Source organism: Cloeon dipterum, chromosome X, assembly GCF_949628265.1.
Source record: "Cloeon dipterum chromosome X, ieCloDipt1.1, whole genome shotgun sequence".
NCBI classification, from domain to species: domain Eukaryota; kingdom Metazoa; phylum Arthropoda; class Insecta; order Ephemeroptera; family Baetidae; genus Cloeon; species Cloeon dipterum.
The window spans coordinates 28,233,949-28,261,282 of NC_088790.1; the positions used below are offsets into that span (position 1 = coordinate 28,233,949).

The 27,334-nt window shown below is 34.4% G+C and overlaps 1 protein-coding gene across 1 annotated transcript in view; it reads right to left on the minus strand.

Annotated features, from left to right (window-relative positions):
• LOC135946091 (ankyrin repeat and SAM domain-containing protein 1A-like) overlaps positions 1 to 5,488 on the minus strand; it is a 44,693-nt gene extending 39,205 nt beyond the window's left edge. The window contains exons 1-2 of the mRNA XM_065494138.1: positions 5,328 to 5,488; positions 224 to 390 (exon numbers count right to left, since the gene is read on the minus strand). Coding sequence (XP_065350210.1) covers positions 224 to 390; positions 5,328 to 5,418 — 258 coding nt within the window. The 5' untranslated portion in view covers positions 5,419 to 5,488. The remainder of the gene's footprint in view (positions 1 to 223; positions 391 to 5,327) is intronic.
• Positions 5,489 to 27,334: the final 21,846 nt, after the last annotated feature.

Below are 27,334 nucleotides of genomic sequence, written 5' to 3' on the forward strand. Positions count from 1 at the left end.
AGCAGGGCAAAACGAGTCTGCATAGTGGGCGAACGGCTTACGCACGCCCTGCCCGCCGCCGATATTTTGCGAATTATTTTTTGGTCTCGTCGCCAGCGCACATACAGCATGTACACACACTCACACACACACGGTTTTGGCGAAAAACCTGTCTGGCGCGCAGGAAGTGAAACCCGGCAAGTGCTGCTGGTTCAATTGCTTTCACTGCCTTTTAGAACATTACCTCGGCGGCTCTGGCGACGATGCGGGCCGTCGTCGGGGCCACCTGGCCCTGTCCCTGCTGGCCCTGGCCCTGTCCCTGGCTGCTCGACGACGACGCCGAGTGCTCGCTCGGCACCCTCTTGAAGCACGCGCCGTCCGGAAGGCTCTCGTCCTCCTCGCCGCCCGTCTCTGCGCAATTCACAACTCATTAGTATCATCAAGCAATAATAAATCGGTCCAAAATTATATTTCGTGTCAATTAATTTTGTTTGAACTGATAATCGATTACAAATATTCAGCGTCAATATAAATAATCTTCTAAATATTTAATTAATTTCACTAAAAATCACAACTTTTCGGATATCTATATTTATATTAGATCAAATTTAATATTTGGAAATTCGAGTTAAAAACCATTCTTGTTGATACCAAGTTAGAAATGATATGAGATGCAAGCTCACATAATTTATAAAAATTTTCTTACAAAAACTGATGAATTTACCAAAACAAAATCTGTCATTTAATATACTTAAATTGCATATAAAATAAATTAAATTATAATAACTTATGTAAAAAAATTAGTTTGAATTTTAAAATTATAAATTAGTACAGACAATTGGTTATAATATAAACTTTATTATAAATAATTCAATCTTTCAAATAGAGTTACATTTCTCAGCAAATTAAATTTAACATTTGCATATTTCTAAAATTGTGAAATGTCTTTTTGCTTGTTAGGATCCCTTTGAATTTTAAATAAAAATTAGTTTTCTTTAAAATATTGGCTTTAAAATTAAAACGGCAACAAAATTTGAGCATTTATTTAGAACAGTCTTTATCACGTTAGTAGGCTCTTAATTTTAATTATCTTATAAGGGACGGCATGCAAAATTAATTTAACTAATTAAGCGTGCTGAAATCAAAGTCACGCCCTCTTTCAGTTGGCAGTAAATGATTTGATTTTTCTCTTTTAATCGCATTTAATTTTGCAAGATTCAATCTAAGTAATTAATCAGCCTAAAATTTGAAATCAATCTGTGCATCGCAAACAAAACAGCTACGGGCGATCGCTGAAAGGTGAGAGGTTATTTTAAGATTTCGTCTTGCATCCTATCCAATTCACACCCTCGCCAGAAATCGAGACATGCGACAGCAAAAATTAAGATCTTGGGAGGGAAACCTAAATAATAAAAAATCGGTCCGTTAAAAATCCAATTTTTTGCTATCATCCCACTCTATATTATTTTACCTCTTAGCCAAACTGAACTCTCTAAAATCAAATTAAAATTTTAGAGGAAAATGGTTACAATGTTTCACATCGCACCTATTCCTTTCCTGATCAAAATAAATTTAATAATGGTTACATGACAAACAATAAAAATATTTTTTAACATGCTTAAATCATGAGGTCATCTCTCTGCTTCTTTATTAATTAAATTTTGAACCATAAACCAAATCAAACATGCCATTTCAACCCCTTGTAACTCCCAGTCACCCAGCAACATTTCGACAGTTCGATTCTTAAAAAAAATATTTGTGTTTTCAAGTGGATTAATGCAGCGAAATTCTATAAAATATTTTTAACCTTGAAAACGTTAAAACAATTTAGGAAATTGCTAAAAAAAATTCCAGGCTAATTTAAATAAAATATTTGTTTACTTTTTTATATTCATATCATTCATTTTACCGGTAAGTAAATTTTCATTACACGTTCAAGCCGTTCAATTTTTAAGAAATTTGGTAAAATCAGAAATTTAATTGCTCCTGATTTAGCGATGAAACCGTGTTAAAGATAATAATGATGTGTTAATAATAATACATACATTTTTCAAGGGGTTATACGGCAACATTTGTTTTGCATTTTAAGTTTTGACGAGTGGGCCGTTGACCTTATTATTTGAGGATCAAACTAGCAACAATGTGCAACAGTGGAATAATGCAGGGCAACGATTGAAAATTATTTGAATTGTTGGATGGCTTAAACAATTTGTTCAACAATTTGCAATAATAAAAAAGGACCTTCCTACGGTTAAAACTCAAATTTTGCCAATTTTCTCCAAAATTTGCAGTGCTTGAACATATTTTCTTGGCATATTCCGATTCCTCTGGTCGAGATCTGTCCAACGGTGTATGCCACTTATTGGGGAAACTCTTGGTTTTGAAATTAAATCGGATTTCAAGTAAGGAGACAGCCATTACCATTTGAAAAGCACGGAAACTTTCCAGCCAATTTTCTCAAAAAATTACAGTTCTCCTTAGGTCAATTTAGGCTTTAACTGAATCCTAAGGGACGAATTTATGCATTGGCAACAAGCATTTTCCAGGATTTTTCCGTAACGCTCCTCTTTAAAGAGCAAAAAATATAAAACATAGATAATTGAGAGGGTAAGAAAGACCCTTTAATTTTTAAAAAACATTATTACCGCCAAAATGCGATAAAATCTAGTTATAATTACTCCCTGCATTGCAAGCATTTTCCTTGTGCTGAGAATTAATTTTCTCGTTAGAAGGGCTCTTAATTTAAGTTGCACCCTAGGTCGTCGACGTCGAGGAGATGAAAGGGGTGGAAAAAGTAAAAGCAGCTTGCGTCACAATTTGAGACTTGCGTCGTCCCTTTCCTCTGGCATACACACATTCGCTTTTGTGCTTTTGTGCGCGCACTCGCGGCGTTTGCTGACTCGGCGCCTAACAAGCAGCACACCCGTATTATGTGTACGCACACACACACACACACACACATTTCGCGTGTTTCCATGTTTGACGAGACGAGAGCGAGCCAGTCTTAAGTGCGGCGTATGTGTGCGTGTGTGTATAAATAGGCCGCGTGTGGTCGCGCTCGACCGCCAAACAAGCGAAAATTTCCTTCGTTTCGACAGCTGTCCGCAGATTAAAAGCAGATTTAAAGTGGGATTTCGTGTCGCTTCTGCGGAAAAACTGCATGATTGGCTCGCCTGCATCGCGCGCGACGAGTTTTCTTTTGTGTCTCGCGCGCTCAATGTTTTTTTCGCTGCTGGCCGCGGTACCTGCCGCTGCACGCGGCCGCGAAACGAGAAATACAAGAATTTTAACAGGGATAATTAGCATTAAATCCAAGATGTTTATGGACCGACACACACACACACACACGGCTCCAATGTGTTTCGCAACTGCTTGTTTATTGTAATGTCGTCTCTTTTCCGAAAATGGTTTTGAATTAGAATTGAATTCATTGCTAGTCATTGTCCATTCATCCGATGGAATTTCAAATTTATCGAATGCTTGTTAAAATCTGAATTTCCTCGTTTGCGAAATGAGTTTTTCCTAAAATAAAATAATTATTTTAGTTTTTGTTTCTCTGGAAGATTTTTATAATAATTAAATTGGAATTGGAACCCTTCGATATATTTCAGGCTATGAAATTTAAATGTTAGACTATTTTTTTAAGCTTTTAACTATATTTATTTGTAGTTATTTAAAAAGAGTTATATTTATAGTAGTGCAAGAAGTATGACAACAAGTTTATAAATGTTACTTTTTATAATAAAAAGCCTTTACATATTAATTTTATTTATATTTAATTTTTTACCAAGGTTTCTTGTATTCAATTTTACAGTTTAGATTTGACAAAAATAACTGTAAATTTTAAAAAATTAAAAAATTAAATTTTTGTGGATTTTGAAAGTTTTCTTGAGAATGAAAAAAATCCAATTAATCCCCAGAAAAAATAATCTAAATAGATAGTTTTATATATTCCGAAAGAAATCTGATATTCACAACCCAATTACTTATTTAATAAGATTAATTCCATAATAATAATTGTTGTTAAACTAGCATGCAAATTATGGTTGCAATAAACAGCTCCTATTGAATTAAATTTGACGAAGTTTTATTCCAAAATGTTTCCAACTCACTTAAAAAATTACTTTGATATAGTTCGGATTCATTGTTTTATTAGATTTAAAAAAAGCAAATAATACATTAATAATATACTTTTTCCTGCTCTTAAATAATTGGTTTAGCAAAATTGAATTTTTCAAAACAATCTTTTTAATCAACCTTATAGGCTACTGTGCAGAGTTTCATCTTCCAGCTCAATATATTATTTGCAACAAAAATTTACTTATTCGTTCTAACAATAAAAATAACTGATAAATATTATTAACTAATTTTAAATGCAATTATTCGCATTGCAATAACAATAGAAAAAAACCTCAGTTTATTTATTTTTAATTTGTTTCCTTTGTTGCAGTAAATTTTATTAAAATATGAAGTGTACTAAAAATATGAATTAGTTTAGCTCAAAACAATATCTAAAACACCATCTGTATTGCCCAAGAAACAGCCTATAATTGTAAAATAAGTCTCGTTTTGTTCTCAAGAGCATAAAAATAGTTAACACTGACAATATTTGACACGAATAAATGAAAAAATATAAAGACAAGCAATTTTAAACTAATGAGCTAAAAAATATCAAATGTCATCTTACTTTGCTAGCTTTTGAGATTAGTTTAATTTTGTCTTTTGTTATTAATTTTTTACATTGAATTAAATTAGTGCAACGACCATATTTTATTTTATTGTTTTATTCTTAAAAACTGATTTAATTTGGAATATCTAATTTTTTAAATTTTGCTTTATAGATCTTAAACGTAGATTCTAAATACATTTTTAACTGTGTGCTAATTTTGAAATGTTAATGTTTAAACTCTTTAAATATGTAGTAATACAAATAATTAAGTGCCACAAAAAGTGGAGTTTGAAGGGCAAAAAATTTAATATAGAAATGACAGCAGATGGAAACCATCGATATGCTTTAAAGTCAATATTTTAGATATTTTTGTGATTAACTGATCTAAATAATTCACCTATTTGTAAATTTGCGTTTGATTAAAAATAAAACTTAGCAACATGGGAAGATTTTTCTAACAAATCTTTCCAGAAATTGAATGCATTTACCCTCTAATAAATTAGTAAAAACTCTTTCAAATAAAATTCCTAAAACAGATCAACACATTTTGTCGCATGAACCGAAAAATATTTAATTCATAATTTGGAAAAAGAAACAATTTACCAAATTTTAAAATTTGCCAATTCCATTTCAGTAAAACAAATTTGAATTTTTAAAATTGGACATAATTTTTGGGGACCTGTGTCTGGGGCTTCGGCGGCCGGCGTTGGGTCGAGGGGGCCGGCGTCGTGCGGCAGGTTGCTGGCGGGGCGGTCTGGGGGCCGCAGCATCTCGCTGGCTGGCGGTTGGCGTCAGCTCCTCTCTCTCTCTCTCTCCTCTCGGCGGCGCACCGGGCTCGACTGGCCGCCGAGAACCGAGAGCCGCGACCACACGTGGCACCGCTCGATCGGCTCGCCTCGGCTCCCAGCTCACAATCAGCAGCTCATACACACACACTCACTCACTCACTCAGCCGCGCGCGCTAATCACACGCAACACACGTTACCTGGCCAAAGAATATTATTTTTTTTATACACAATCGGCCGCCGATTCGACAGCTGCAGCTGTTGTCTCAATGGGCCCCTTTTGTCTCTCTCACTACGACTAACTGCTGGAGGTAGATCACTCTCTGCTGCTGCTTGAGGTTTGAAATTCGCGCCTTTAGTTCCACCAGATTACATGTTAAGTCTTTTTGACGAGTTGGCGTTTTTAAAAATGAACAAATTTGCACATATTTTATCTCAAAATTTTTGAAAATCATAAAATCTCACTAATTTAAAGTGGAATGATAGAGGGCAATAATTGAAAATTATTTGAATTGTTGGATGCCAAATCAATTGATCGATTAACAATTTGTTCAACAATTTGCAATAATAAAACAATGACCTTCCTACAATAAAAATTCAAATTTTGCCAATTTTCTCGCAAATTTAGAGTGCTTGAACATATTTTCTTGGCATATTCCGATTTCTCTCGTCGATATCTGTCCAATTGTGCATGCCACTTATTGGGGAAACTCTTGCTTTTGAAATTAAATCGGATTTCAAGTAAGGAGACAGCCATTACCATTTGAAAAGCACGCTAACTTTCCAGCCAATTTTCTCAAAAAATTACACTGCTTCTTAGGCCAATTTAGGCTTTAACTGAATCCTAAGGGACGAGTTTATACATTGGCAACAAGCATTTTCCAGGCTTTTCCAGTATCGTTCCTCTTTAAATCAGGACTAATTTAAAATTGTCACGAAAAATAAACAGTTTGTGAATGATTTGTTTTGCTTAATTTTGATTCCTCGAGTCATGATCCATTGCAAATTTCTTGTAAATTTCCTTTTTGCTGGACTAAAATCATGATTTTTATAAGGGAAAAATTTGGCATTATTTAATTTGAAGCTGATTTTTTATAACTAAAAACTCCCATCCGATTTTTACATACACATTGATATTTCAGGCAAAGTTGCAGAATATGTTATCTTTGTTTTCTTTAGTGAAATTATCATTATAGAACCTCTGCGACGAAATATTATACTGCTGATGGAAGATTGACGGTGTAGGTTAGAGTAAAGAGAGAGGATTTTACTTTGTAATTAATGAGAATACTAAAGGTACGAAGGAAATATATTTAATTATTAAACTGATTGAAAAATAGAAAAAATGTATTATTATGCTATTTTTTGAACAAGAAAATAAATTTATATTTAAAACGTACTTTTGAAAATGATATCGAAGTAGTTAAAAACAATAATTATTGTTTCAAACTTAAAAATAAAATATTTGCAGTATGCCAGTTGGTTTTAATTTTAATTTTTAAATATAATAAAGTAAGTTGTTTTACTGTTTTAAGAAATTAAAATATTTTTCAAAAATTTAAAAAAATAAAAATCATAATCAATTCTCTAAAAGTTCTCCTAATCTTGGGCTTATCAATTTTTCTCTTTTTATTTACTCTAAATCTTGGTTCGGAGTATTTTGATACCTCTTCAGAAGTCCGCAAAGACATTCATGGCACTACTTGATTGAAGCAATCTGTTATGCACCACTCTCTGATTTCCTTAATAATAATAAAAATTAATAAAAAATATCCTCAAACAGCGTAATTTTAAATCGCAATTTTAAACAGTCTAAAGTGGCTTTAAACGCTTTAAATTTGGTCAAATATGATTTAAATTTCGATTTTCCTGCTCATATTTAGTTTTAAACAGAGAAAAACAGTTGATCGCCTGAAATCTCCAACCCTAAATAATTTAAATATAGAAAGGGTAGTTTCTGATTTTTGTTTGCTCAAAATAACGCTTCCATTGCACCTCTGTTAGGAAAAAAGAAACAAAAATGTTGTACAGACCTTATTTTATATCTTTAATCGTGTTCTAAAGGGAATATTAATAAATTCCTTTGGAAAACTGATTTATAAAAATTTTAATAATTTTTGTATTTATATTATAATGTAGTTTATTTTATTTTGTAAACTGCATAATTTGATTTTTATTTTTAATTGTGTTATGATTATTTTGTATTTATTTTTACTTGAGTAAAGGTATTGGTTAAAATAAACTAGTGAATAGACTTCATAAGATGAACAAGCGATGACAAAGTGGATTCAATTAAAAAAAAAATAACTTTGAAAATATCAAATCTAAATCATTTTTAGCCTCCTCTTCCTCTTCATTTGGAGCTAATGCACCTCTGATGACCAATGAGAAGTGTTTAATGACCCGTAAACTTCAAATATTCCAAATCAACACACTTTATCTCCTATAAAATTTAATTATTTTCCTAATAATTTCCCTCTGAAGGTCGATCCAAAATTTAAACAGCTTTATTTTGTTCGTCTAGTGTCTTCATTTTGGAATTGAAAGGGGACCAAGTGTGTCTAGGTTTGATCTGTACAAAATATCCTGCATATTTCTGGTTTCAATCAAGAAAACATTAATTTTTCTCAGGTTGAAACCAATAATAAATTTTTAGAAATGGAGCAGATAGAGTCTTCAAGTGAACACATTTATTTGATTCTGAAATGAACTGTCCTATTTAACATATATTATATATTCCAGCTTCATTTGAACAATGTAATGGATAATAATAATAATAATAATAGAAAGTGCATCTCCGACCGTGGGGTCATCTGGCATCACGGCAATAAACCACAGTCTGGTCGAGGGGCGACGCGCAAAAGTCTCAATAAATCATCGGCGTTTATTTATTGCCCACACACATGCCACGCACGAGAGAGTCCGTCCGACCGACCGACCAACCGACCGTCCGTGGCAAAGCAGTTCAGCAGCAGTAATAATAATAAGCAATATAATAAGAGTCTGGGCTGCTGCTGCTGCTGCTGGAAATTCCCCGCGCCTGCATCGCGCGCGGATAATGAGAACGAATGCCGCGCGCGTTTCACTTGCGTTTTACAACAACTGTTGCTTCAACTAAATCGGCGTTGGCTCGATAAGTGTAACTGCCGAGACTCGAATAAATATATAAATAAATTCGTTGCCAGTAACACGAGATAATTAATTGGGATGATCGGCAAGAGCGTGCTTGAGAAAATTATGCTTGATCTTCGATAATTTGTTCCTAATTTGGAAACAGAACATTTAAATCGAATTTTAAATTTCTGGCAGCTCTTATTAAATTAAATTTTGCTGTATTGCTGAAAATGATTTGGAAATTCGATTTAAAAAAAACGTATTTCTCTGTAATCGTCTCGATATTCAAGTGTATCAAATTGAGCGTAGGCAACGCCACGAGCGGGAGAGAGGCAGAAGGAAAAAGGACTATTTTTGACCGCTTTTGGCGCCAAATGCGCGTGCAAAGCTTGCCACTCTCTCGTTACATCTGAACGGCTGCAAAAAAAATTTTGAAGCAAAATTAAGCAGGTTCAATGGATGTTATTTTTTTTTAAATCAATTCAAAATGAAGTGTACCTACTAAAAAACAATATTATAATTATTTCTGATCACGCTTTGATGTAGAAGCAAGCTCGCTATTGTGATAATGTTAAGTACAGCTGCCGGAACAATAATTAATGAGAAGGATCATTTCATTGGATTCATTTGTATTAAAACTCTGTAATTAAGCAAATACATGAACGGAGAAAATATTTTTTAAAAATTAATTTAAGCTGTAAAATGGTTAAAATATAAAAATATATTTTTATTTTATTATTTGTACAAAAATAACTAAAAAAATATAAATTAAGTGATAGTAAACAATAAAAATATTGTTTTAAACTAAAAAGATTTGCAGTAATTTTATTTGTTATCAATTAATTTGAAGCTTGGCAAACAAACTAGTTTATTTTATTAACTAAAAGATGAAAACTAATTTTAACAAATAATTAATTTTCTTTAGGTTCTCCAACTTGGGTTTATCATGGTGAATGAGAGCAGCGCCACAGCCAGGAGAGAAGCTCAACGAGGAGGAGGAATCAAACGATTTTCGGCCGCTTTTGGCGCCAAACGCACGTGCAAAGCTTATCCCTGTCCCATGATAACAGGACCGGCAATATTGAAACAGTTGTACGAGCTAAATAAATTCAACAAAATTCAGATGTGAAACTTTAGAAAAATTTAATTGACTTTGTTTAACAGTTAATCAAATAATGGAGCGTAAGCAACGCCACGAGTGGGGGAAAGAAAGAAGGAAAAAGGACTATTTTCGACCGCTCTTGGCTCCAAATGCTCTTGCAAACATTTCCACAATCCCGTTTTATCTGAACGGCAGTATATAAACAAATATTGAAGCGAAATTTTGCAAGTTCAATGGATGTTTACAGTCAGATATATTTGCATCGAAGATCTTAAATTACAAGAGATACCATAAAATGGCATCTTTAGTTACAATTTAATTAAACACATGAATGTTAACAGGAGGCTATTATTTATTGTTGAGTTTAGTCTGTACCATTAAGAATCAATGCAGCCATAAATTTTATAAAAACCAACACAATAAATAATTAAGATGAATGGAATATTTAATAACTAATAACATTTATTTTCAATTATTTAAGTGTAAAATATTTTAATTTTATTTTTAAATGCGGTAATTAATTTATATTTGTGAGCATATTTAACATTGTAAAGTAGAAAAATTAAAAAATTTCAAAATATTGTAATTATTTTTACTGTTTAAACAATTAACCATTTTTTAAATGCAATTTTTGGAGGCAAGAGTAAAAAATTATTTCATAAAAATTTAGTCACCTCCATCATCCATTTCTTACGTTTCACGATACTCGAACAATTTGAATCGCTACGACATTATTGAAATTTTTCATTGCATGCCACGTTAATCATTCCTTTGTGTATTTTGCTGGAGTTGGACGTGCATCCGGGTCTCCATAGTTTTGAACGCTGGAGGAAAAAGCAAAAACTTAAAAAATGAGGACAACGTGCTTCTTTCGCAACATTCTGTTGATTTTAGGAACTGAAGCACTAATTGTAAATTCCAGCTTCTCCGATGCTAGAAATCGTGAGTATTGTCGTTTATTGATTTTTGTAAAGTATTTAATCAGCAGGTACAGAAATTATGACATTGTTCTTTTTAGAATTCATCGAGCATATGCTCAAGGAGGAAAAGGGAAAAGTAAAGCTCAAAAGAGACGATAAAAATTCGATGAAATGCGCGTACCTACACAGCGAGAAATGGACGAAAGGGTTGTGGATCGACATGGACTTACAGACCAACTCTTTGACCGTGGACCTTGATGATTTTGAAAAAGGAAGCTACGTAATATACGCTTTTGTTTTAATATAATGAGAAAATAAATCGGATTTTCAAAGGTAACTGTTCACTTGTTCCCGGGCTTTGAATTGTATGGCCAAAAAATAAAGAGCGTGGAGATTACAATAGATGGTGGAATCCAATCGACCAGTATCGATAATTTCCTTTTGACCATAGCTCCCTTAATGATTGGAGGAAGGACATCCACGGTGAAATACCTTCTATTAGGTAACAAAATAAATCAATTTGTTTAAAATAAAAGGAGTTAGGTTTTCTGATCAATTTTTGTATTAATTTGGATAATCATTTTGAGAACTTTAATAAATCAAATTGCATTCCAGAGGGGTCATTGACTGTGCAGTGGAAAATTGGCCCATTGAAGTTTGAAAAATGGGACAACGAGCTCAACTTTCAAGCTACTATTCTCAAAAACGGAATGATTGACTTCGTCTACAAGACGATTCCATTTGGTAGCGTGCAGGAATTCAATAAGCATAACCACCATATCAGGATTTTCTTTGGCGTCGACTGTCTACTCTATGTCTCAGATTACCCAGGTACTTTGGTATTTTTAAATAATTGGGCTGCGGAGAGAATTTTCTAGGAATTTTAGAATCTTAACTATTTTTCTCAGAGCATTAGAACTATGTACTTCAACCAACAGACCAGTCTTTTGCCTTGATCAAAATTACTTTTTTCAAACCAGCGGGGATATGGCGTCCGGTGGAGTATGGCACGAAAAAACGGTCACGTGAAATGCGCGAAAAGAACCAAGTTTTCGTGTTAATATTTGACCTTATTTGAATTACTCTTAACTAATTGTGTCTTTTGAATCGAAAAAACAAACTCTTGAAACTCGTACGGCAATCCAAAGAGAACTTTTCGTTTCCCACATTCAGACGCCATCTTGCATCTGCGCAGTGGGAACCAATTTTATCGCCCATCTGGCCCCCGCTTTGCCTAAAAATCATCTAAAAATGGATTATTTGGTATACTGATAAACAAATTTTTGCTTGGATACAGCGATAGAGCTCGGTTTGACCATGGAAGTCGACGCCTTTGATATTAAGGACGGGACAGTTTTCGTCTTCGAACCACTGCCCGTGTGTGTGAACTACAGGACTTGCGAAGATTGCGTCGGCGCCACAATTCATGAATTCAAGAGTTCTTACCAAGAATGCTACTGGTGCTCGGCAATTCAGAGCTGCTCCAGCAAGACGGATTTCCTTAAGGAAATTTGGCACGCCAGGCACTGCGACATGGTTGAAAATTGTTGTGGACATCGTTGTGAGCAGGGTAGGTACAATTTCTGACAATTATTTATTATAATTCTCGTTTAAATATAATGTTAAATTAATAGAAATAATTTTTCAGATTTACAGCTTTTAAAGAAATTCGGCGAAATTTCATCCATCACATCATCATGGTTCTTAATAATCTGGCTGCTCATTGGCTTCATTCTCACCTGCCTCGTTGGATGGAGTTGCATAAAAAACAGGTGCTTCGTAAAAATAATTGCTAACATATGGTTCAGAAGGCGCCAGGAATAAACTTTGGTTCTGATAAAGCGAATGAACCGAAGTGAGTACCAAACTTCGCTGACGACCAACATCAAAGCAGTTCAATTTTTTAATATGTATATATGTACATAAAAAATTATAAATAGAAAATAAAAGAGCGTCGCGTGTAGTAGCTTTGAAAATAGAAGAAATCGTTGTTTTGTTTCTTAAAGACCATCTTTGACGATGTTTCAGAGCACACGAGTCGATTCTTCAAGGTAGAATTAAGTCATTTGTTATCGCCTGTGGAACAACCTGTCGCCGAATCTGTGTATGAATGGGAACTCAAGTGCATTCAAACAAAAACTGAGCCAAACATTTCTTGCCAAATACTGATATGATAGACTGATTTTTACTATTCCCTCTGTTATCAAATAAAAAAAAAATGCTTTGTTATATTTTTTGTTAAGTTCTGGATGTGGATGTATGGGGCACAGTTGCCCTGCTGATCCGTAATAAACAAAATTTGAATCTAGAATTAAGTAAAATGGATATTTTCCCGACCAAAAAGTCCTGCGCGACGTGCGAACTTTTTTCCCGCCAAAACAACATGAACGTATTACATGCAACAACTGCGCATGCGTGAGAGCTGGTTTGAGCACTTGCAGAGAGACCGCTTCTTTGTCAGATCCAGCCAACTCTGACGCATTCGCACTTCTCGCCCTTCTCGCATATACGTTCATTTTTTACGCAATTGTACAAACTGTATTTTGTTTTTAGATTTAAGAACACATGCATTCTTTGCTACGAATAGCACAAAATTTACCAAGGTGCAGCCTTCATGCTGACATGTTTCTGGAAAATAATTTAATTAAATTGTCAGCCCTTTTCGTCGAAACCGAGTATTCTTGTATAGTGGCGTTTTTTTTTAAATTCTGAAACGGGGCACTGCAGTTAATGATATCAATCATATAAGGTTAAGGCAGATCAAAGACAGAAATTACTTTGTTTTTGACACTAATACGAGTGGAGGAACTATATTTAATAATTAATTTCCTTCGTAAAATTGCTCAAACATAAAAAAATATATTGTTATGGTAATTTTTGAACAACAAAAAATAAATTAGAAAATTATTTTTAAACATTTAATAATTTATTAAATTGCTCTCTCACTTAAAAAATTGAAACCATTTTTTTAACAAATTTAATTCAATGCACGTTCTCTTAAGTGAGCTTTGGTTTGTCATGTTGAATGAGAGTGCATCGCCACATCCAGGAGAGAAGCTCAACGAGGAGGAGGAATCTAATGATTTTCGACCGCTTTTGGCGCCAAATGCGCGTGCAAAGCTTGCCACTGACTGTCGCATGATAATAGGACCGGCAGTGTTGAAACAGTTGAACGAACAAAATAAATTTGCCAAAATTCAGATGTGAAACTTTAAAAAAATTAAATTGATTATGTAGAAACAGACGCAATTGGCTCGATTTTTTCTGCTACAAACTGAAAGTCAGATAAATTTGCATCGAAGATCTTTAAATTACAAGAGATAAGTGGCATCTTTAGTTACAATTATATTTTAAACAAAAAAATGTTAACAGGGGGCTATTTATTGTTGAGTTTAGTCTATATCATTAAGAATCAATGCAGCCATAACTTTTATAAAAACCAACACAATAAAAAATTAATATGAATGGAAAATTTAATAGCTAATAACATTTCTTATCCATTATTTAAGTGTAACATATTCTAATTTTATTCTTAAATGCGGTAGTTAATTTATATTTGTATGCATATTTAACATTATACAGTAGTAAAATTTTTAAAAAAATATTTTAACTGTTTAAACAATTAACCTTTTTTAAATTGCAATTTGTGGAGCTAAGAGTAAAAAATTATTTCATAAAAATTTAGTCACCTCCACCTTCCATTTCTCACGTTTCAAGATACTCGAACAATTTGAATCGCGACGACATTATTGAAATTTTTCATTACATGCCACGTTAATCATTGCTTTGTGTATTTTGCTGGAGTTGGACGTGCATCCGGGTCTCCATAGTTTTGAACGCTGGAGGAAAAAGCAAAAACTTAAAAAATGAGGACAACGTGCTTCTTTCGCAACATTCTGTTGATTTTAGTAACTGAAGCACTAATTGTAAATTCCAGCTTCTCCGATGATAGAAATCGTGAGTATTGTCGTTCATTGATTTTTGTATTGTATTTATTCAGCAGGTACAGAAATTATGACATTGTTCTTTTTAGAATTCATCGAGCAAATGCTCAAGGAGGAAAAGGGAAAAGTAAAGCTCAAAAGAGACGATAAAAATTCGATGAAATGCGCGTACCTGCACAGCGAGAAATGGACGAAAGGGTTGTGGATCGACATGGACTTACAGACCAACTCCGTGACCGTGGACCTTGAAGTTTTTGAAAAAAGAAGCTACGTAATATACTCTTTTGTTTTGATATTATGAGAAAATGAATCGGATTTTCAAAGGTAACTGTTCACTTGTCCCCGGGCTTTGAGATGTATGGCCGAATAATAGAGAGCGTGGAGATTGCAATAGAGGGTGGAATCCAATCGATCAGTATCGATAATTTCCTTTTGACCTTAGCTCCCTTAATGATTAGAGGAAGGCCATCCACGGTGAAATACCTTCTATTAGGTAACAAAATAGATCAATTTGTTTAAAATCAAAGCAGTAAGGTTTTCTGATCAATTTTTGCATAAATTTTGGATAATTATTTTGAGAAATTTAATCAATCATATTGTGTTCCAGAGGGGTCTTTGACTGTGCAGTGGCAAATTGGCCCATTTGAGTTAGAAAAATGGGACAATGACCTCAACTTTCAAGCTACTATTCGCAAAAATGGAAAGATTGACTTCGTCTACAAGACGATCCCATTTGGTAGCGTGCAGGAATTCAAGAAGCATTACCACAATATCGGGAATTCCTTTGGCGTCGACTATGTACTCTATGTCTCAGATCACCCAGGTACTTTGCTATTTTTAAATAAATGGGCGGTGGAGAGAATTTTCTAGGAATTTTGATCAAAATTCCTCTTTCAAATCAGCGGGGATATGGCGTCCGGTGGATTATGGCGTGAAAATACAGTCACGTGAAAATGCGCGAAAAGAACCAAGTTTTCGTGTCAATATTATGACATAAGTTGCATTACTCGTAATAATTGTTTCTTTTGGATCGTAAAAACAAACTCTTGACACTCGTACGGCAATCCAAAGAGAGCTTTTTGTTTCCCACGTTCAGACGCCATCTTGGATCTGCGCAGTGCGAACCAATTTTATCGCCCATCTGGTCCTCGCTGCTTCAAACCATTTTACCTAAAAATAATTTGAAATTGATTATTTAGAACACTGATAAAACAATTTTTGCATGGATACAGAGACACAGCTCGGTTTGATCATGGAATTCGACGCCTTTGATATTATTAAGGATGGGGCAGTGTTCGTCTTCGAACCACTGCCTGTGTGTGTGAACTACAGGACTTGCGAAGATTGCGTCGGCGCCACAATTCATGAATTCAAGAGTTCTTACCAAGAATGCCACTGGTGCTCGGCAATTCAGAGCTGCTCCAGCAAGACGGATTTCCTTCAGGAAATTTGGCACGCTAGGCACTGCGACATGGTTGCAAATTGTTGTGGGCATCATTGCGAGCAGGGTAGGCTCAATTTTTGATTATTATATTTCTTGTTGACATAAATTTTAAGTAAAATATTAAAAATTAATAGAAATAATTTTTCAGTTTCAGAGCTTTTAAAGAAAGTGAGCAGAATTTCATCCAACACATCATGGTTCTCAAAAATCTGGCTGCTCATTGGCTTTTTTCAAACCTGCTTCGTTGGATGGGTTTGCATAAAAAATAGGTGCTTTATAAAAATAATTGCTAACATATTATGGCCCAGAAGGCACCAGGAATAAACTTTGGTGCTGATTCACGTATTATAAAGCGAATGAGCCGAAGTGAGTACCAAACTTCGCTGACGACCAACATCAAAGCATTTCAATTTTTTAACATGTATATATGTACATAAAAAAATTTAAATAGAAAATAAAGGAGCGTCACGTGTAGTAGCTTTGAAAATAGAAGAAATCGTTGTTTTGTTTCATTTTAGGAAATTCTTAAAGACCGTCTTTGACGATGTTTCAGAGCACACGAATCGATTCTTCAAGGTAGAATTAAGTAAAATAGATCCAAAAAGTCGAGTGCGATATGCGAACTATTTTCCCGCCAAAACAACATGAACGTATTACATGCAACAACTGCGCATGCGTGAGAGCTGGTTTGAGCACCTCTTCTTTGTCAGATCCTGCCAGCTCTGACGCATGCGCACTTCTCGCATATACGTTCATATTGTTTTGGCGGGAAAAGGTTAGCACGTCGCACTGGATTTTCCTGCGCTTTGCAACATGTGCCACGCTTTAATTATTGGCGAATTTTGGGAACCAACCCTCAATTTCAGGTCTTTGCAGTGGTTGCTGTTCACATATAACTCTGTGAATGTGCTCAGAAAAAGCCAAAATTAAATAAAATGCTATTCACATTTTTAGCAGTTAACTCGTCGCGGAAATTATATTGTTTCAAGCAGCAATTTTAATAAAATTGCTTGGAAACCAATTTATTGACAGATTCTAACCCAGAAAATATCATATTGTTTAGCTATTGTTTAAATAATCAGCCTATATACAATATTTTTTACATCCCTATTTAAAAAACTACCCCTGTAAATTTACTATTCTTTTCATATTTTAGATTCTCCCGACCTGACCTTGATGTCTTTGATTTCAATTTTGCTCTTCGCACTTTTATCGATTTGTTACAACAACAAATTATTACAGTGATGGTCCGTGAGAATTACTATTCACCTTAACCCGAAATAAAGGGTTTCCTTTAGAAGCTCTGGTTTAATTTTTACGCAATTGTACAAACTGTATTTTTTTAGATTTAAGAACACATGCATTATTTTCTACGAATAGCACAAAATTATACCAAGGTGCAGCCTTCATGACATGTGTCTGGCAAATAATTTAATTAAATTGTCGCCCCTTTTCTTCAAAATCGAGTATTCTTGAATAATGGCGTTTTTTTTTTAATTCTGAAACGGGGTGCACTGAAGTTAATGAGATCAATCATCGCTTAAGGCAGATCAAAGACAGAAATTACTTTGTTTTTGACACTAATACGTGTGGAGGAACTATATTTAATAATTAATTTCCTTCGTAAAATTGCTCAAACATAAAAAATATATTTTTATGGTAATTTTTGAACAAAAAAAATTAATTAAAAAATTATTTTAAAAATAAAAATTAGATTATTAATAAGAACAACATTTTCAATTAAAAAATTAGAATACTTGCAATATTTTAATTTTAAAGATTTAATAATTTATTAAGTTACTCTATCACTTTAGAATTAAAACAATTTTTTTTAACAAATTTAATTCAATGTACGTTCTCTTAAGTAGGCTTTGTTTTGCCATGTTGAATGAGTGCAGCGCCACAGCCAGGAGAGAAGCTCAACGAGGAGAGGGAATCAAACGATTTTCGGCCGCTTTTAGCGCCAAACGCACGTGCAAAGCTTACCCCTGCCCCATGATAACAGGATCGGCAATATTGAAACAATAGTTGTACGAGCTTAATAAATTTGTCAAAATTCAGATGTGAAACTTTAAAAAAATTAAATTGATTGTTAAGAAGCAGACGCAATTGGCTCGATTTTGTCTGCTACAAACTGAAAGTCAGATAAATTTGCATCGAAGATCTTTAAATTACAAGAGATAAGTGGCATCTTTAGTTACAATTATATATTAAACAAAAAATGTTAACAGGGGGTTATTTATTATTGAGTTTAGTCTGTATCATTAAGAATCAATGCAGACATAACTTTTATAAAAACCAACACAATAAAAATTTAAGATGAATGGAAAATTTAATAGCTAATAACATTTATTTTCAATTATTTAAGTGTAACATATTCTAATTTTATTTTTAAATGCGGTAATTAATTTTTATTTGTATGCATATTTAACATTATAAAGCTGTAAAATTAAGAATTATCAAAAAATAACAATTATTTTTACTGTGAAAACAAATAACCTTTTTTAAATTGTAATTTGTGGAGGTAAGAGGAAAAAAATATTTCATAAACATTTAGTCACCTCCACCTTCCATTTCATACGTTTCTCGGTACTCGAACAATTTTAATCGCGACGACATTATTGAAATTTTTCATTACATGCCACGTTAATCATTCCTTTGTGTATTTTGCTGGAGTCGGACGTGCATCCAGGTCTCCGTAGTTTCGTTTGCTTTGCTTTTGAACGCTGGAGCAAAAAGCAAAAACTTAAAAATGAGGACAATGTGCTTGTTTCGCAACATTCTGTTGATTTTAGTAAATGAAGCACTAATTGTAAATTCCAGCTTCTCCGATGATAGAAATCGTGAGTATTGTCGCTTATTGATTTTTGGGATTTTTGTATTGTATTTAATCAGCAGATACAGAAATTATGACATTGTTCTTTTTAGAAATTGTCGAGCAAATGCTCAAGGAGGAAAACGGAAAAGTAAAGCTCAAAAGAGACGATGAAAATTCGATGAAATGCACGTACCTGCACAGCGAGAAATGGACGAAAGGGTTGTGGATCGACATGGACTTACAGACCACCTCTGTGACCGTGGACCTTGATGATTTTGAAAAAGGAAGCTTCGTAATATACGCTTTTGTTTTGATATTATGAGAAAATAAATCGGATTTTCAAAGGTAACTGTTCACTTGTTCCCGGGCTTTGAATTGTATGGCCAAATAATAAAAAGCGTGGAGATAGCAATAGACGGTGGAATCCAATCGACCAGTATCGATTATTTCGTTTTGACCATAGCTCCCTTAATAATTGGAAGAAGGACGTCGACGGTGAAATACCTTCTATTAGGTAACAAAATAAATCAATTTGTTTAAAATAAAAGGAGTAAGGATTTCTGATCAATTTTCGCATCAATTTTGGATAATCATTTTGAGAACTTTCATAAATCAAATTGTATTCCAGAGGGGTCTTTGACTGTGCAGTGGCAAATGGGCCCATTGGAGTTTGAAAAATGGGACAACGAGCTCAACTTTCAAGTTACTATTCTCAAAAATGGAAAGATTGACTTCGTCTACAAGACGATCCCATTTGGTAGCGTGCAGGAATTCAAGAAGCATATCCACAAAATCGGGGATTCCTTTGGCGTCGTCTATGCACTCTATATCTCAGATTACCCAGGTACTTTGCTATTTTTAAACATTGCATCAAAAAGGCTGCCGAGAGAATTTGAGGAATTTTAGAATCTTATTTTTCTCTCAGAGCATTAGAACTATGTACTTTAACCAACAAAACAGTCTTTTGCATTGATAAAAATTTCAAACCAGCGGGGTCCAGATTCGTGCGACGCGCCGATATGGCGTCCGGTGGAGTATGACGCGAAAAAACGGCCACGTGAAAATGCGCGAAAAGAACCAAGTTTTGGTCAATATTGTGACATAATTTGCATTTGTCTTTTGGATCGAAAAAACAAACTCTTGACACTCGTACGCCAATCCAAAGAGAGATTTTCGTTTCCCACATTCAGACGCCATCTTGGATCTGCGCAGTGGGAACCAATTTTATCGCCCATCTGGTCCCCGCTGCTTCAAATCATTTTACCTAAAAATAGTCTGAAATTGATTATTTAGAACACTGATAAAACAATTTTTGCATGGATACAGAGACACAGCTCGGTTTGAGCATGGAATTCGACGCCTTTGATATTATTAAGGATGGGGCAGTTTTCGTCTTCGAACCACTGCCCGTGTGTGTGAACTACAGGACTTGCGAAGATTGCGTCGGCGCCACAATTCATGAATTCAAGAGTTCTTACCAAGAATGCTACTGGTGCTCGGCAATTCAGAGCTGCTCCAGCAAGACGGATTTCCTTATGGAAATTTGGCACGCCAGGCACTGCGACATGGTTGAAAATTGTTGTGGGCATCGTTGTGAGCAGGGTAGGTACAATTTCTGACAATTATTTATTATAATTCTCGTTTAAATAAAATATTAAATTAATAGAAATAATTTTTCAGTTTTAAAGCTTTTAAAGATATTCGGCGAAATTTCATCCATCACATCATCATGGTTCTTAATAATCTGGCTGCTCATGGGCTTCATTCTCACCTGCCTCGTTGGATGGAGTTGCATAAAAAACAGGTGCTTCGTAAAAATAATTGCTAACATATGGTTCAGAAGGCGCCAGGAATAAACTTTGGTGCTGATTCACGTATTATCAAGCGAATGAGCCGAAGTGAGTACCAAACATCGCTGACGACCAACATCAAAGCAGTTCAGTTTTATAATATGTATACTGTGTATGTACATAAACAATTATATATAGAAAATAAAATAGCGTCACGTGTAGTAGCTTTGAAAATAGAAGAAATCGTCGTTTTGTTTCATTTAAGGAAATTCTTAAAGACCATCTTTGACGATGTTTCAGAAAACACGAATCGATTCTTCAAGGTCGAATTAAGTAAAATGGATATTTTCCCGACCAAAAAGTCCTGCGCGACGTGCGAACTTTTTTCCCGCCAAAACAACATGAACGTATTATATGCAACAACTGCGCATGCGTGAGAGCTGGTTTGAGCACTTGCAGAGAGACCGAGTCTTTTTCAGATCCAGCCAACTCTGACGCATTCGCACTTCTCGCCCTTCTCGCATATACGTTCATATTGTTTTGGCGGGAAAAAGTTAGCACGTGCAACGCTTGCCACTATCGCATGATAACAGAACCTGCAGTATTGAAACAGTTGAACGAACAAAATACATTTGTCAAAATTCAGATGTGAAACTTTAAAAAAAATTAAATTGATTGTGTAGAAGCAGACGCAATTGGCTCGATTTTTTTCTGCTACAAACTGAAAGTCAGATAAATTTGCATCGAAGATCTTTAAATTACAAGAGATAAGTAGCATCTTTAGTTATAATTATATATTAAACAAAAAAATGTTAACAGGAGGCTATTATTTATTGTTGAGTTTAGTATTTATTATTAAGAATCAATGCGGCCATAACTTTTATAAAAACCGACACAATAAAAAATTAAGATGAATGGAAAATTTAATAGCTAATAACATTTATTATCCATTATTTAAGTGTAAAATATTCTAATTTTATTTTAAATGCGGTAATTAATTTATATTTGTATGGATATTTAATATTATACAGTAGTAATATTTAAAAAAAATATTTTAACTGTTTAAATAATTAACCTTTTTTAAATTGCAATTTGTGGAGGTAAGAGTAAAAAATTATTTCATAAACATTTAGTCACCTCCACCTTCCATTTCATACGTTTCTCGGTACTCGAACAATTTGAATCACGACGACATTATTGAAATTTTTCATTACATGCCACGTTAATCATTCCTTTGTGTATTTTGCTGGAGTTGGACGTGCATCCAGGTCTCCATAGTTTCGTTTGCTTTGCTTTTGATCGCTGGAGGAAAAAGCAAAAACTTAAAAAATGAGGACAATGTGCTTGTTTCGCAACATTCTGTTGATTTTAGTAACTGAAGCACTAATTGTAATTTCAAGCTTCTCCGATGATAGAAATCGTAAGTATTGTCGTTTATTGATTTTTGGGATTTTTGTATTGTATTTAATCAGCAGGTACAGAAATTATGACATTGTTCTTTTTAGAATTCGTCGAGCAAATGCTCAAGGAGGAAAACGGAAAAGTAAAGCTAAAAAGAGACGATAACAATTCGATGAAATGCGCGTACCTGCAAAGCGAGAAATGGACGAAGGGGTTGTGGATCGACATGGACTTACAGACCAACTCCGTGACCGTGGACCTTGAAGTTTTTGAAAAAAGAAGCTACGTAATATACTCTTTTGTTTTGATATTATGAGAAAATAAATGGGATTTTCAAAGGTAACTGTTCACTTGTCCCCGGGCTTTGAGATGTATGGCCGAAAAATAAAAAGCGTGGAGATTAGAATAGACGGTGGAATTCAATCGACCAGTATCGATAATTTCTCTTTGGCCATAACTCCCTTAATGATTATAGGAAGGCCATCCACGGTGAAATACCTTCTATTAGGTAACAAAATAAATCAATTTGTTTAAAATAAAAGGAGTAAGGATTTCTGATAAATTTTCGCATAAATTTTGGATAATCATTTTGAGAACTTTAATAAATCAAATTGCATTCCAGAGGGGTCATTGACTGTGCAGTGGCAAATGGGCCCATATAGGTGTGAAAAATGGGACAACAAGCTCAACTTTCAAGCTACTATTCGCAAAAATGGAAAGATTGACTTCGTCTACAAGACGATTCCATTTGGTAGTATGCAGGAATTCAAGAAGCATATCCGCAAAATCGGGGATTTCGTTGGAGTCGAATATGTACTCTATGTCTCAGATTACGCAGGTACTTTGGTATTTTTAAAAAATTGGGCGGCGGATAGAATTTTCTAGGAATATTAGAATCTTAACTATTTTTCTCAGAGCATTAGAACTATGTACTTTAACCAACAAAACAGTCTTTTGCTTTGATCAAAATTCCTCTTTCAAACCAGCGGGAATATGGCGTCCGGTGGATTATGGCGCGAAAATACAGTCTCGTGAAATGCGCGACAAGAAGCAAGTTTTCGTCAATATTGTGACCTAATTTGCATTACTCTTAACTAATTGTGTCTTTTGGATCGTAAAATCAAACTCTTGACACTCGTACGGCAATCCAAAGAGAGCTTTTTGTTTCCCACGTTCAGACGCCATCTTGGATCTGCGCAGTGCGAACAAATTTTATCGCCCATCTGGCCCCCCGCTGCTTCAAACAATTTTGCCTAAAAACAATCTGAAATTGATTATTTAGAACACTGATAAAACAATTTTTGCATGGATACAGAGACACAGCTCGGTTTGTGCATGGAAGACGACGCCTTTGATATTAAGGACGGGACAGTTTTCGTCTTCGAACCACTGCCCGCATGTGTGAACTACAGGACTTGCAAAGATTGCGTCGGCGCCATAATTCATGAAGACAATAGTTCTTACCAAGAATGCTACTGGTGCTCGGCAATTCAGAGCTGCTCCAGCAAGACGGATTTCCTTCAGGAAATTTGGCACGCCAGCCACTGCGACATGATTGCAAATTGTTGTGGGCTTCGTTGCGAGAAGGGTAGGCACAATTTTTGATAATTATAATTCTTGTTAACATAAATTTTAAGTAAAATATTTAAAAATTAATAGAAATAATTTTTCAGTTTCAGAGCTTTTAAAGAAAGTTAGCAGAATTTCATCCAACACATCATGGTTCTCAAAAATCTGGCTGCTCATTGGCTTCATTTTCATCTGCCTCGTTGGATGGGTTAGCATAAAAAACAGGTGCTTCAAAAAAATAATTGCTAACGTATGGCCCAGAAGGCACCAGGAATAAACTTTGGTGCTGATTCACGTATTATAAAGCGAATAAGCCGAAGTGAGTACCAAACTTCGCTGACGACCAACATCAAAGTTCCGTTCCTTTAATATTTATATACATAAATATTTATAGATAATAAAATAGCTTCACTTGTAGTAGCTTTGAAAATAGAAGAAATCGTTGTTTTGTTTCATTTTAGGATATTCTTAAAGACCGTCACTAACGAAGTTTCAGAGTACACCAATCGATTCTTCAAGGTTGAATTAAGTAAAATGGATATTTTCCCGACCAAAAAGTCCTGCGCGACGTGCGAACTATTTTCCCGCCAAAACAATATGAATGTACATATATGCGAAAACTGCAGACGCAGGGAGACTGCCTGTACGAATGACTTCTGTATCAGATCCAGCAGATGCCTCTTTCTGCTCTCGTCGAGACGACACTTTTTTGAGTTTTTCTTTATTGAAATAAAATAAGCTTTCAAGGAGGGATAGCGTCTTCACCATTAAAAAAATCATGATAACTTAAATTGCAGCAAAAATGTGTGAGGTTCAATTCTGGCGTCAACCTAACCATTGATAGGAAAATTTTAATGCGCTTGGGAAAACATGATTTTCTTGACATTCCGTATAAATAATCGTGTTTAATAATTGGAAATTGTTCGCCAATTCCTAATGAACAAAAATGTTTGTTGGGATAAACTCTGCTTCTTGGAATTGAATTATTGGAGGTTATATTGACATATGAATGCCAAAACCTCAAAAAATGCTATGAAAATAATCTCTCTCGCTACATACGTGAAATAATTTGTCAGATATGCTCGGAATCACGATCTCACACACAGACATTTCTCTACAAAGCTGCAATTCCATCAGTCTCAAGCGAACCGAACAATTCGATCACTTCCCACTTGGACACCGAGGAAGACGCAATGGCAGGCTTCTTTCAAACCCAGCCTTTTATTTTAATTGGCATTGCTCTTATTTTGACTACTTTCCTTATTTGGAACACGAGATGTGATACAGGTGAGTAATTATTACCCGAAATAATATAGCAAAAAAATGTTAAATTTTTCATGTGCACTTTACCAGTTGCGAGACCATCGAAAATCGACTCATATAACTCAAGAAGAGCCACATATTATTGGAATGAGGATCTTGTTTCTGACTATTTCTGGTTCAACATAAGCACAGGAGGACATGGATCCAATAAACCAAGTGGCACGTTTTTCACCGAAAAACCTTCTTTGGTAGTGCATCTTCTGATAAAGATTGCATCACGAATTAATTCATTATTATTTTTTAAGTACAATGTCAGTTTGAAGTATCCTGTTACCATATCTGGTCACAAAATCAGGAATGTAATACTGACCAATGCGGGTTTCATTTACTCAAATGATGACAAGCATGAATTGAACTTATACCCCATGAAACTCAACACCACTGGAAACCCTAGCATAATCAGATACATTAACTTCGCTGGTTTGTAAACTTTATTATTGGAAAAAAAGCATAATATATATTTTTATTTTTGTCTCAAGGTTTCTTGGTAGTCGAATGGGAAATAAAGCCATTTTTTAATCACAAATACCACTACGACAAGGAGCTAAAAATGCAGGTCCATGTGCTTTCCAACGGCGATGTCTTGTTCTTATACAAGAAAATTCCATTCGGTTCACTCAGGAATTTCCGAAAAAAATTTGATGGTTTTTATGAAGATCGTTTTGGTGTCATTTTTGGTGATATATTGCCAGGTGCGTTCAATTTTGCTATATTTTTAGGCTGTGCTTCATTAAAACAATTTTGCAGATGGACGTGACGAAGTTCTTCTCAGCACTTTGTTCTCCTTTGATGAAATCAATGTTGAAGATAGCTCGGCCGTGCTTTTTAAAGCTCTGCCCTTTTGCCCAAACTTCAGAACTTGTGAAAACTGTACTGCAGCCAAAATAGAAATGGAAGACACGGGAGAAACGATTCCCTGCGTTTGGTGTCCCGGAATAGAGAGATGCTCCAGCAAGAAGGACTACCTCCGCGAATATTGGCTGAGCGATGATTGCAAGAATCAAGAAATTCCAAATCCCCCCCGCTGTCCAAAAGAGAAAGGTATGAGTAAATTATTCTTTGCACGGTTCAATTCAATTTATTTTTATTGATATTAGTTTTAAAAATTCAGGACATACAATTTTTTCTATTTTTCTCGAGGTTGATTTAAAAGCGAACAAATTTTCAATTATATTTTAGGCCCTGCTGAAGAAGTGGACAAAGCAACCAAAGAAACCTTGGCGGATGAAATATGATGAAACTGAATGTGAATTTTTCGAATTTTTCAATTTGCACTCTGCGGTCTCATGTTTGTTCATCTACAAACTGGTTTCTTATTGTGCCCAGCAATTAGGATAACGTACACTATAATTACTCTACTTTAGGGTTTAAGAGAGGAATTTTTGGATTACATGACATAATATTAAATTTGTCGCAATCAATTGTAATAAACCACCTAATTATAGAAGGCCACAGGTTTTGTAATTCTTAAGAATTCGCATAATTGATGCTAAATATGATCATCTAATACAAATTTGACTAATGAGAATAAATCCGACTACTCATAAAAGATATTCAGTCTTTGATTGAAATTTATTAATCATTTGTTATCAGAAATGTTCATTATTTACGAAAGTAATGCAATTTAATTCACATTAAAAACAGCATTAAAAAAGGCTCTGGAAAAAAGGATTTTTTAAAATTTAAAATACAGTTTTTAAAGAGTTTTGAGCTGGGATTCCAGACCAATTCTGTATTTTTCACAAGGAAAAGTAAGCTTAATTGATATTTCCAAAATCATATTTTAAGTTTTTATTCAGGTATTAAAATAAAATCAAAGTGAATTTTGATGCTTTCGATCATTTTAAGACCTTCCAGCATCGAAAACCATAAAAATATCTAAAGGTCTAATAAAATTGTTGCAGTTTTGAGTATATTAATCATCTTTATTAAGGGACAATGGTCAGAAAATTTTCCGCCATTTATTAATAAATAAAAAACATTTTTTTGGGATACGTTCTTGAAAAAATCCAGTGATTTAAAATTAAATTATGGGAAAATATACCAACATTATTTATGCCAAAGCTCAAAATCGCTCTCGCTGCATTCCTGAAATATTTTGGCAGAAATGGTAGGAATCGTAATTTCTCCTAAAGAAATTTATCCACAAAACTGAATGCGATTCCAGCAGTCTTTTATTTCACTAAACAAATCCCACTTGGACGCCGAGGAAGACGCAATGGCAGACTTCTTCCAAAGCAAGACTTTTATTTTAATTAACATTGCTCTATATGTGGCATCCTCATTTTTTAACACACTATCTGGAAATAGTCCTGAGAGTGAGTAATTTCTTCTGATTTTAACTAAGACAAGAAATAAATATTTTAGCACAGAATTAAATTATGAAACAAGCAGCTCACGGTTTTTTTTATGTTTATGTGACCAGATGAGGGCTCAAATAAGGAAGTCGGAATGCACATACCACAAGAAAAATCAA